The sequence below is a fragment of the Miscanthus floridulus genome, chromosome 7 (genome assembly GCF_019320115.1).
Source record: "Miscanthus floridulus cultivar M001 chromosome 7, ASM1932011v1, whole genome shotgun sequence".
Taxonomy (NCBI): Eukaryota; Viridiplantae; Streptophyta; class Magnoliopsida; order Poales; family Poaceae; genus Miscanthus; species Miscanthus floridulus.
In genome coordinates, this window is record NC_089586.1 from 125,412,202 (window position 1) to 125,424,751 (window position 12,550).

General features: G+C 45.6%; 1 protein-coding gene across 3 annotated transcripts; it reads left to right on the forward strand.

The window, feature by feature from the left end:
- Positions 1 to 9,015: 9,015 nt before the first annotated feature.
- LOC136464632 (uncharacterized) lies at positions 9,016 to 12,474 on the forward strand. 3 transcript variants are annotated; one of them, XM_066463586.1, is made up of 4 exons: positions 9,016 to 9,355; positions 9,478 to 9,537; positions 10,716 to 10,923; positions 11,610 to 12,474. In XM_066463586.1, the coding sequence occupies exons 1-3, from the start codon at positions 9,086 to 9,088 to the stop codon at positions 10,872 to 10,874; spliced, it is 489 nt and encodes a 162-aa protein (XP_066319683.1). In that variant the 5' UTR covers positions 9,016 to 9,085; the 3' UTR covers positions 10,875 to 10,923; positions 11,610 to 12,474. The 3 variants fall into 3 exon arrangements, with proteins under 3 accessions (XP_066319683.1, XP_066319682.1, XP_066319684.1); XM_066463585.1 differs by lacking the exon at positions 11,610 to 12,474 and having other exon boundaries at positions 10,716 to 11,044; XM_066463587.1 differs by lacking the exons at positions 9,478 to 9,537; positions 11,610 to 12,474 and having other exon boundaries at positions 10,716 to 11,044.
- Positions 12,475 to 12,550: the final 76 nt, after the last annotated feature.

A 12,550-nucleotide genomic window follows, 5' to 3' on the forward strand; every position in this document is an offset into this window, starting at 1 on the left:
GGCTCCGGTTACGTAGGTACAACCCTAACCCTAACCCTAACCCTAACCCTCCTCTTCTTCCATTGATGATTGATCTATTCTGATCTGTTCTTTTCATCCTCATTCATCTCTTTGCATAGGTCGGTAGCTGATGCGTCGTTCTCTAGCTGTGGCATAGAGCGACCAAGGCAGCCTCGCGCATCGTTGAGGAACAGTGCTGGAGAGCCCTTCGCGGTCAAGGGCACCATGGCTGGTGCTGATGACGAGATAGTCTGGCCGCTCACCGACAACGATGATCTAATCACGGCAGGCCTGGCCCCTAAGGACGACGACGACACTCGTGAGGACGCTGCTGTCTTGTTCGGTATCGATGTCAGTAGCGTCTCTGCTGCTCTGATCGATCTAGACGGTGGCGGTGGTGAAGGGGCGATGGCGACTGGGACCCCGGTCTGCTCCAACGGCTTAACTCCATCTGTTACTGGTACTGGTACCTCTTCTGGACCTGGTGTTGGTAAGCGTAAATCTACTGTGTGGACTGATTTTGATGAGATCTATAAGACCGTGAATGGTAGGGAAATCTACAGTAAAGCTGCCTGTAAAATGTGTAAGCATACTTTGTCTGCTAGATCTAATGTTAGCATTGGGCACTTGAAGAGGCACCAGAAATCTTATAGGCAGAAAACTGATCAAGTTGCTAGGGTTCAGTCTAGCTTGCTTATAATCCTGGTGGTTATGTACATAACTAGGACTATAAACCTAATGTGGCTAGATCTGAATTGTTGAAAGCCCAATTTGGTTTTGGTGAATTGATGAAACCCTAAGTGCTAACCTAGTTTATCAAAGTGTTTATGAGATAGATACCACTACTCCAAGTGGTGAAGCAAATGAAGATCATGACATGATGATGGTGATGCCATGGTGATAATCAAGTGCTTGGACTTGAAAAGAAGAAAGAGAAAAATAAAATGCTCAAGGCAAAGGTATAAATGGTAGGAGCCATTTTATTTCGGTGATCAAGACACTTAGCGAGTGTGATCATATTTAGGTTCGATAGCCGTACTATTAAGATGGATGAAACTCATATCGAAATACAATTATCAAAGTACCACTAGATGCTCTAACTTATTGCATATGCATTTAGGATCTAGTGGAGTGCTAACACCCTTGAAAATGTTTATGAAAATATGCTAACACACATACACAAAGGTGATACATATTATGTTTAGCACTTGGGAGCAAGGGTTTGAAACTTCACTGGCGGAGTGTCTGACGGTGCCACCGGCGCCCTATACAGAAAAGATAGGGTTTCACAGAGTGCACCGGACGTTGGTCACGTGGTGACTGGACTCTGGGGAGCAGCGCCCGGTCAATTATAAAAGAGTATGGTACTCTCGGCCTGAGACCGAACGCAAGCGACCAGACTCTGGCTGAACATTGTTCAGCATCCGGTCCTGCTGATGTGGCAGCGCATAGAGAAGACCGTGTGTGACCGGATGCTAGGCGAGTCCGGTTGGCATGACCGGACACGTCTGGTCATGAATTTCCACCTCTAAAACCTTATTGAAGTGACCGGACGCTGGGTCCTGCATCCGATCATGATCAAACTGACGCGTCCAGTCATCATTTGGCTCTCTCAGGAACTCTCTGGAAACGACCGGACTCGGTAGAGGTGCGTCCGGTCTTGGCACTGTGCTGCGTTCGATTATCACTTAACCGTTGAGATTGGGCGCTCAACATTTGAAGAGAGGGATGACGTGGCGGCCATCCGTTGACCGGACGCTGGCAGGGTGTGTCCGGTCAATCTGATCAGCGTGTCTAGTGGCCTCGATTTTCAGTGGACTGAGGAGCCAACAACTCTATTTCGTGGGGGCTTCTATTTAAGCCCCATGGCCAGCTCAAGTTCACTCTCTTGGTCATTTGCATTGATATAGCAACCTTATGAGCTTAGCCAAAGCCCTCTCACTCATCTCCATCATTGATTCATCATCTTTGTGAGATTAGGTGTGAATCCAAGTGTATTGCTTGAGTGTTTGCATCTAGAGGCACTTGGTGTTCGTGTTTCGCTGCGAGATTCGCTTGTTACTCTTGGTGGTTGCCGCCACCTAGATGGCTTGGAGCAGCGAGGATCGTCGAGCGGAAGTTGGTGATTGTCTCTGGCTCCGATCGTGGTGATTGTGAGGGGTTCTTGACCTTTCCCCGACAAAGAGCTAAAAGGTACTTTAGTAAATTGCTCGTGGCTTGTGTGATCCTCATCTTGTGTTGGTTGTGTGGCATCCTATTGAGGGTTTGGCGTGTGATGTCAATTAGCGCGTGAACCTCCAAGTGAGTAAATCACCACAACGAGGACTAGCTTACCGACAAGCAAGTAAACCTCGGTAAAAAAATCATTGTGTCATCATTTGATTTTGAGGTGATTGGTTTTATTGGTATTCATTCTTGTGATTGATTGGTTCATTCCTCGACTCGGCGGTATAACCATCTTGCTCTCTATCTTTACATTACCATAAACTAGTTGCCAAGCTCTTTAGTGTAGTTAGTTGTGAGAGCTTGTTAGTTTGGTTAGTGTGGCTCTTTAGTTAGTCTTTGAGAGCACACTAACTTAGTGTAGTGACATAGCTATTGTGTGGATAGAGACTATATAAACTAAAATTATGGTAGGTGGCTTGCATATTTAGTAGGCTAGCGCAGCACTCGCTTCGCCTCATATTTTGTCTAATCGATTTGCTAAGTGTTGTTGTAGAGATTTTTATAGGCTATTCACCCCCTAGCTATTAAGACCTTTCAATTGTGTCACTTGATTGCTAGGCTTGATTTATCGTTAGGTATTGGTGAGACAGAGGCCTATGAGGATTACATTATTCGTGCTCATAACTCTAGGTTTGTTAAAGTATCTAGATAGACCACCACTAGGCCTAGGACATTGCTATTGTATATCCTACGAAGCTTAAATTTCTTAAATACTGACAGCATATACCTCTGTTATATTCATTTACATTTATTCTTGATCATAGAGCTAAGATAAGAGATTTATTCAGAGTCCTGAAATTACTTAAAGAGAGCACTGGTTGTGATTATATTTCATATTATGCTGATGTGAAAACTAAAATTTATAAGTTATTTAACAAATATGAGAGAAAGTTTGGTGCAGCTAGGACTCAAAGGGTTGCACAGCCTGCAAGCCATACAGGTAAGAAAAAACAGGCATGGGGAAGAATCTTTGGAGGTCCTGGATCTGTTGTTGGTCCTTCCTCTGCCTGTGCCCTCACTTTATCTTCATATGGTTCTACTGGTAGTGAGCTCTTAATTTATCTGGACACTGACAATGTCACTGTATATGAGGATGATTTTAATTTACTTCTCTGGTGACGTGACCACAAACTAACCTATCCAATCCTATCTATAGTGGCTAGAGATATTATGTTTGTTCTTATTTCTACTGTCTCTTCGGAATCATGTTTCAGCTTGACAGGAAGGATAATTGAAGAGCGACGACGTCGCCTGTTGCCTGAACTATGGAGATGCTGGCCTGCATAAAGGATTGGGAGTTGGAAGAAAGAAGATTACAACATGCTATTGACAACCAAGAGCTCGATGACTCCTTCAAGAATCTATACCTTGATGAAGATGCAGTTGGGGCTGCTGGTACTACTGGTTCATCTGGGGCTGGTACATCTAGGGCTGCTGGTAATTAGTGTTGAGAGTAAGGTCGTGTCTACACCCAACTAAGCCCGTGGCATTGGGATCCGTCAGATGTTTGACTACGATTCATTTGTTTCTGGGTCTGTTGGACCTATATTATGTTCTGGTTACTTCTAAGTGGCATGTCTTCATTGTCCACGCTTGTCGAGACTACTGGACTAAGACTTATCTGATGTAATAAATATGTTACTAGCCTCCTGGGACTGGTATTGTATCACATTTGAGTTCCTAGATGACCAAGGGCGCTTCAGGCCGAAAATTCAATTCGTAAAAACCACTTGCTCAAAAATATTTTCAAAATCTATTTTGAAAACTAAAGTCATTAGAGCTCTATTTAAATCCCCTTTCTACTTATTCCACCTCATATATGTCCCTTTGCTTCCTGTCCAAATATATATCCTTTGGATCGCAGCAATAATATCTCTAGCCGTCCCCACCTCTATCTCGCGCGCGCTCCGCTCACCCTCGCCCAACAGCGTCCGCACGCGCTGGCCCCACCACCCCCCTCGCCGACCTCAGCTGTTCGCACGACACCACGCCATGTGGGCCCCACCTTTCTGTCGTGTTGTGCACATCGTGGGCCCTACCTCCCTCTCCTTTCTCCTCCACTAGCAGCAGCAAGCACAGCACACAACAAACACACACGCAGCCCACAACAGAGCAAGCTAGCTACGCACACTCCTGGTAGCATTTATCACGCACGTCGCCCTGCTCCACCCACGTCGCTGCGGCCGTCCTCGCCAGCCTTGTCCGCCTCGTCGCGCGCGTCATCAACACGGGCGTCGCCTCAGCACTGACCAGCTGCTGCACCACGCATGCCGGTCGCCCCTCCACATACCAGCTCTGCCATGGCCCTGAGCGAGCCGGCCAGCCAATCTTCACCTCGGGCTATCTATAGAAGGGCGCTCCTCTCGCCTCTCCTTGCAGCCACACTGAGCCGTCCTGCTCCGCAGCTCCGCACTTGCATTCTTCCCCTGCTCGAGTGTGCTCCACCCCTGTTCTTGTGCAGAGACGACCACCATCGTTGATCTCCCGCGTCCGGCCGTTGCAGCTAGATTGTTTTGGCGGTGAGCACCTCTAGACCCTCCTCCACCTTCCCTAAGTCGCGCCTCTCCCTCTCCTTCCCTGTACTGAGCCCCTGAGCTCCCTCCGTTCCTCGCAAGAACCCACCTCGCCCTCATCGATCTCCCACTCCATGGCGCAATAGCTCGAGGTGAGCGGCCCATGACCTTCCCCTCGCCCTCCTCTCTCTCCCCATGCTCTCGGTTCCGGAAATGGAGGCCGGAATCGCCGTCGGGCGAAGCTCCGACAGACAGCCATGGCGGACGATGTCGGGAGTCCGACATCCGTGCTCTCTGCCAGTCCATGTCTTTTTTTCTCTCCTAGTTATCTCCCTTCGTTACTCCCTGAACCCACCCACCCACTCCCTGGACCTGTTCGCTTGACTGAAAAGCTGAAATATTGCTCCGACTAATTTATTGTGAGAAAAAAAATACTATTTCAGTTAAAAAATACGAGGTGAAAAAACAGATCATAACACAAGCGAACATGGCCATTACGTGAAGCCCAGGACACCTCTTCAGCATCACGTGCACGTACCCACCAGCAACCAATCACGTGCATGCACATACGAATGCCATTTCATTTTCCAGAAGTTAACTAAACAGCCAGCTTGCAAAATTAATATCTCATCCATCCGAGCTCCGTTTCACTCATCTTCCTAAATTTATCTAAAATCAATATCTATCTCTCAGATAAATTTCATAATTCTTAGAGCTCATTTGAATATATATAATTATTTAATTGTGTTTGTTTGCATGTTCAGTTATTTACGCGTTTTTAGAGGACGAAGGGAACGAGCCGGAGAACGAGGACGTCAGAGGTTAGTACCGTGAGTTTGACCCCGAGGACCCGAACTTCCAGTAGGAGTTTGTCGAGGACGCCGACGGAGGCAAGTCCAATCTAATCTCCTTTGATGCATATTGATCCTATTTTTAAACATAACCCGTAGAAGCCGTTTTAAATATTGCATATACGATATACGCATGAGGTATTTTCGCTGCTTAGCTAAATCCATTTGAATAGCCATCCTTGAATCGATATTACCAATAAATGTCTTGTTTAAACCTACGAATAAATAATATGCTACGACGAAATATTGATATTTACTATGCTTAGGACTTGGTACCCATCATGTATACTCATCACTATGATTTTTCAAATACAATGATTTTAAATGAAAACTGTGTGAGTGGTGAGGATAGGTTGTGGCTATTGTGAAAGGGTTAATGAACAAGTTATAGATGGCGATTACCTTAGAGATGGGGCTGATCGGTGTTCTTTTTGTGGGATGTCGTGGTGTTGTGGCTTGTACTTTTTGTGGTTAAGCGTGAAGATATCCGCCTTGTCTTGATTAAGGACTAAGTTGATGATTCATCTCACCTAACTCATTTTATCGTACAACCACTCGACCTTATATGTGGCAAGGCTTAGTCTAAATCCTCCTAGTTGGTATGGCAATCACCTGCAGGCAGGTGTGTAACGGGACACTAAGAGATGTATGTGGGAACTGAGGAATTGTATGAAATGTAATGAGCTCTGTAAATTATTGTATTATGATATTATTGCCTTAGTGTGCCCATGGTGAGCGCCAATATTCAGCTATGGAGGGTAATGGTTCTGATGGATCTGTGCTTGCACGACGGTGTTAAGTTACAATATCCTACTTGTGGTGAAAATATACAACCTCTGCAGAGTATAAAATTTATCCGGATAGCTGTGTCCGCGGTCTCGAACGGGTTATGGTTTGATTTCAACAATTAGATGGGTTGGGATGAGTATAAATATGAATGAGTGTGATTTTGGAAAGAAATGGTTGACAACCATGTGTTATGGGAACAACATGTTCAGCAACACTTAAAATTGTGACAAACCCCTTTTTCAGAATTACTCTTATATATGGAGAATATGTCTTTTGCAAATGTATTTATGAAATGAAACATTGTATGTGTCTAAAGATAGCTTTCTGCAAATAAAATCAAGCCTTATCCTTGATATATACATATGCATATACTGTTATCCCCTTCCGTAGGGTAAGGTTGGACTTGTTGAGTACTTTGTAATCACCCTTCTTTGTTGAACAGAGGAAGATCTGGACTTCAACCTCGAAGCTGCATTCGAGTAAGGTCGTGTCTACACCCAACTAAGCCCGTGGCATTGGGACCCGTTAGATGTTTGACTGTGATTCCTTTTGTTTCTAGGTCTATTGGACTAATATTATGTTCTGGTTACTTCTAATTGTGGCATGTCTTCATTACCCACGCTTATCGAGACTAATGGACTGAGACTTATCTGATGTAATAAATGTGTCACATTTGAGTTCCTGGATGACCAGGGATGCTTCAGGAGAGAGTGTTATGTTAATTTGTTATCTCTATTTTGTATCTGTCATTTGTAACTGTGACTTGAGATCTTTGAACAATGATGGAAGACTTAATTAAGAGCTGTGCTACACTCTTTTTCTCTTTCTAGGGTTTCTCATAAAGGTGAGTTTTACATGAAAAGGTTTTTAATGAGACAGCATTGCACAAACAGCTTATTTATCTTTTAAATTCTCCTCTGTGGCTTTGTTTCTTATTTTGTTGGATTTAAGATTGCCTGAGTTTTTGACTTAGAAGTTAGAACAGTTGAGTGTTTTGACAGATTGTGTCTTTGTTTGAGTTGTGACTTATGAAATCTGATAAGTATTTGGTTAGTGAATCATTTTGAGGGGTTTTGAGGTCATCGGGCTATGAGCTGGCACGGCACGCAATTTTGGCCATGCTCAATGGGCCGGCACGACACGAATTGCGGCCTGTAGAGCCGTGCTTGGGCCAAAGGCCAGGCACGAGGCCCGGATAAGCATGGCCTGGGAGGCACGGCGTGCCATGTGGGCCCAACACTATGCGGGTCGTGCTTGTCCCGTGCCTGTGTTGTGTCTAACCGGGCCGGCCCGTTGGCCAACTATAACCCCGGAGTCCTCACCCACTGGAAGCGTCCAACGCCCGCGGATTCGGTGGCCCTCTTTCTCCACCCCGACGAGATCCATGGAGGTGGCGCGGTAGTGTTGCAGCGGAGTGGGCGGGTTTGCCCTACCACAGCACGGTGCCCTCTCTCATCCTAGTGACCAAGCTCCCCCCACCCGGCGGTCAGAATCGATCGGCCAACCTTCCCCTCTCCTATGTTGCATATATATGTTTCAAGTATTTCAGACGTTTCATATGTATGTTGGATTTGTTTCATATGGATGTTGTAAAAGTAGATCGAAGGATGTTGCACATGTTGTATATGTTGTAATTGAGGCATGTTGCAAGCGTATGTTTCGAGTGTTTCAGATGTTTCAGATGAATGTTTCATCTATGTTTTCTAGATGCATGTTGCAAGTGTATTTATATGGATGTTGCATATATTTCACACATACGTTGCATGTGTTTTATTTGGATGTTTACGTATGGTTGCAATGGCTTTCAAGTATTTTCCAGATGTTTTTTTAAGTGTTTCAGAAGCATGTTTTAAGCCTTCAGACGTTGTTGCAACTATTGTATCTTGGTGTTTCAAAAGTAGATCGGGGTTGTATTTCTCCTCCCCATCGTTTGCTGCATCGTCTCTCCCCGCGCCGACAGGGCATCTATACGATGCCGCGGCCGTGTCCTTCCGAATCAGAGACGTCGCACGCCCTTCCCCTCTTGTCGCTTGGGCGGTGCGGGGCCCGTGTGGAGCGTGAAATGGAGTGTAGCGCGTGGGCGTCTGTCCGGACGTCTGGATTCTAGCACTTTCGAAGAGTAAAACATTATGACTCTTTAGTTTGTACGTGATTGCCACAGGGACATGGACTTGTCCAAGGATACACTAGGCCATATGAAGACGTTTTTGACTAACAAACTTGTATAATTTTGATTGGAGAAATTAGAAAATTTTGGTTGGACTGTTTTATTGTTACCATTTAAGGTGCTTGGGTCCTTGATAAAAGAAAACCTTATTCAAAACGAAACGACCAAGCCCTTGTTTAGTTCCCCAAACTCCCAACTTTAGCATTATGCAAAAAGAAGATTTCTTATCAGATCAAATTTGCGGTACATGTATGGAGTACTAAATGATGAAATCAAAAACTAATTATACAGTTTGGTTGAACTTTGCGAGACGAATCTTTTAAACCTAATTAGCCAATATTTGGATAATAATTCACAAATACAAACAAAATTGCTACCGTGTGTTTGCCGTCACATCGTCAAACACCGTGCAAATGCGGATTCCGGCCGAACTAAACAAGCCTAAGAAATCCCCATCTTCCCCTACAAACTAACTGGCCAAGCGAGCGAAAGAGGTAGCTCTACGACCGACGTGGCCAAACCGAGATAAGAGCAAGATAATGTCGTCGACGGCGTTTAGCCACCTGTTCCCCTCCGCCGCCGTCGCCGCTGTATCCTTCCTCCCTGGCCGCGTCTCCCTGCAGCTCTTCTGCGCCAGCGCTGAAGTTGCCCCCGGATGGAGGAGAAGAAGCCGCCGCATGGCCGTAGTGCGCGCGGCCACCGCGGAGGCGGCGACGCCCGTCTACACCTCCGACTCCCTCATCCTCTACTTCAAGGCAGAGGGCACCATGGAGGAGAGGGCCATTCCCAAGATCACTGAGTCTCTTGAGGTCCGGCTTCGCTCTTTTTCCATCCTATTTTACTGCTAATTACCATTTTCTTTTCTTGCAAATTAGTTTGCAGAACTTAAATACTAAATCATAAATGAAGAAATATATCTTCTTTATTGAAGGGTATGGAAGGAGTCAAGGACCTAGAGGTGCTCACTGAAGAAGGCATAGCGAGTGTTGTGGTACGTCAGGTTTTCCTGCTGCCTGCCACTCGTTCGATTAGTGCTCCCACTAGGCACTAGTTCGTGCGCTTCATCTTTGTGCATTGGTTTTCCGTTGCACGTTGCGGCAGTTCAGCTCAAACTGTCCCTGCAACCATGTCGAGAAACAGTTTGATCTTTTCTTCTCACTTCGTGAGAAAGAGTTTAATCCGTAGTTAGAGGTGGAGCACATTTTCTAGAAACTTGAATATATATTATATATATATATAGGAAGAAACAATCACCTGTAAAGAAGAAGCTTCTATTGAAGCCTCCAAGGTTAAATAGACACTAGAATCTTAGAGTTTTAACATTGCCAGCTGTTCAAAGCCTATTTTTAGGTTTAAATATTCTAAGCAAGATCTCTGAACCAGATTTCAAATCATGTTCTGCATATAGAACCTTGTTCAAGTATAAAAAACTAAAATACTAAATCACTTCAGTCTTCTTGCAAATGAAGTAATTGAACAACTTTATGTATTCAACATAGTCATTTTGCAAGACGCACACAACTTTATATGTATTCGAATTTCTCTGTCATTCATTTGTTATGTTGCTCGAAAATTGGATTTGTTTGGTTGGATGGCCATATACTTTACTGATTTGATGAGGATGGGAAACCAAGACAAAGATTTTATCCATGTAAGACATTTGACTATTGTTTGAGCACATCGTCAAGATACAACAGCCATAGATGCAAAAATCAAATATAATTAAAATGGACCCTACCTTTTGACTGCTGACTGCCAATACACAAACTGTAGCAGCAAAACCTGTAGACATTGAAGAAATAGTAATCCCTGAGTAAAACTTGGCTGGAACTTCTTAAGTGACATGATTTCTTGGCTATTTTATTTCATAAGGAGTTCTCAGACTGTTGTGTTTCATTCCTATGTGAAGAATATATATGAGCTCTGAATTAGAAAGGGCATGAAACCCGCAATTTGTAGGCACCACCTAGATCATGGGTAAACTAACAGCAAGTTGATGTACCGCTAAGGCGCTAACTGCTTCAGTGTTTCAAAGAAATGTATTATGAATATTCTCTAAAAACAGTAGATGGCGTTCTCCTCTGTAATATCTCCAGTCAATTCTATGTCACATTTACAACGATTGTCTGATGTGCTTGAAGTACATTCTTGTTATCGGTTCTTTTTCAGTTAACAAAGGAGACAACTGTGCAAGCTACTGGAGTAGCCTCGAACCTAGTGGAAGCTATCCAGGGAGCTGGGTTCAAACTGCAAACACTAAGCTTGAGCTTGGACGATTTCGACGACGCAACAGCAGGAGCAGGAGGCAATGTCCAACCCAGCGAGTGAGCTAATTTGTGCTGCCGTGCGTAGTGCCAAATGCATATACTTCTGTCGGGTACTTTTACATTTTGTTTACCCCGTTGTTCCTTGCCTTTAATTTCCCGAGCACGTCCTTGTAATTTTTTTGCAAATGGTGAAGAAATCAATGATTCTTTTCTAAAAACAACTTTTGATTATTTGATTCACCGGTGTTGTGTAAGTTTATCTTTGGAAGGTTAATCTTTTAGGTCGAAGTAGTTTAGCTTGTTTTTTGTTTTGTAACAAGTTTAGCTTGTTTTTTTAGGGTTTGAAGAAGTTTAGCTAGCCTAGCCATTTAGGTTGATCCGTGAAGTTAGTCGTGGTGTTCTTTTGCCAGCGCTTCCAATCGTTGGGAATACTGGGCCGAAACTGCCTAATATCCTATCCTTGTTTGTTTTGGCTCAACATGCAATTGCCTGACGTTTGTTTATGGATCTTGGCCTGCTTAAGTGGCCCATTGGCATGCTTCGCCCATATCAATACTTGTGTGGAGTTGTTCTTGTCTGACGGCTGACGCGGCCAAAATTAAGGCAAAATTTGCTAGGAGACATCGTTAAAGTGTAGCTTTTGCCACAAACCACTAAAAAAGTTTGGCTTTGCTATAAATCCTTGCTAATATGCTATAAGACACTCAAGCCATTATTTTATCTGATTTTAATAGGCAGACACTGAAATGACGAATATGCCCTTGCCCTTTTGCCTTAACCTTTCTCTTCTCCGCAGCTTCGTTCGCTCGTAGCCTCGCACGGAAAAAAGGACGAGAGGCCGCGGCGGCGCGGCGCACCCTCTCCACCGCCGGCTGTGCCTGCAGTTTTCGGCAGCGGCGTCGTCCCGCGCGGCGAGCACGTGGCCGGGCGTGGCAGCGGCACGGCAAGCATGGGCGCATGCCCATGCGGCAAGGACAGGAGCGGGCCTCGAGGCAAACACATGGCCGGGCGCTGCGGCGACACGACGGGCATGGGCGCACGCCTGGGCGGCGAGAACAGACTCAACCTTCGCGGTGAGCATGCTGTGGGGCATCACGAACGGTTTAGTGGTGTGGAGAGACAGTGGCTGGGAGGCAGGATCGGCGTGGCAGGCTGGCAGCGCGGAGCGGAGAGCATGGACGCACATCCGGGAGGCGAGGACGGACGCGGGCTTCCCGGGGAGTACGTGGCCAGACGTGTCGCGGCGGCACGACGAGCGCATGCGCACGACCAGGCGGCAAGGACGGGAGCGGGCTTCGCGGCAAGCACGTTGCCGGGCGCCGCGACGGCACGACGAGCACGGGCGCCCGCCCGGGCGGAGCAAGTGTCGCAACTCGCATGTAGACCCGTCACCCTGCTGCTGCTAGCAGCGCTCGCCGAGTATGGCCAGTGGGCGGCGCGGCGAGGTTTTGGCTCCAGGGCACCGGCGAGGCTTGGCTTGGGTCCTACAAAACTAGTGAAGGGCAGGGGTATTTTGTCCAAATTTATGTGTTTTGTGACCTATGTGAGATAAAAATGCTATTATATAAACTATAGTGTCTACCAACAAATATACGTGAAATTGTAATTGTTCTTGGCAAAGACAATTTTTTCTGGTGGTTCGTGGCAAAAGCCACACTTTAACGATGCCTCCTGGCAAATTTTGCCCAAAATTAATCTAGAAAAAGAAGCAGAGCGAAGAACCCGGAATCTGTCTGT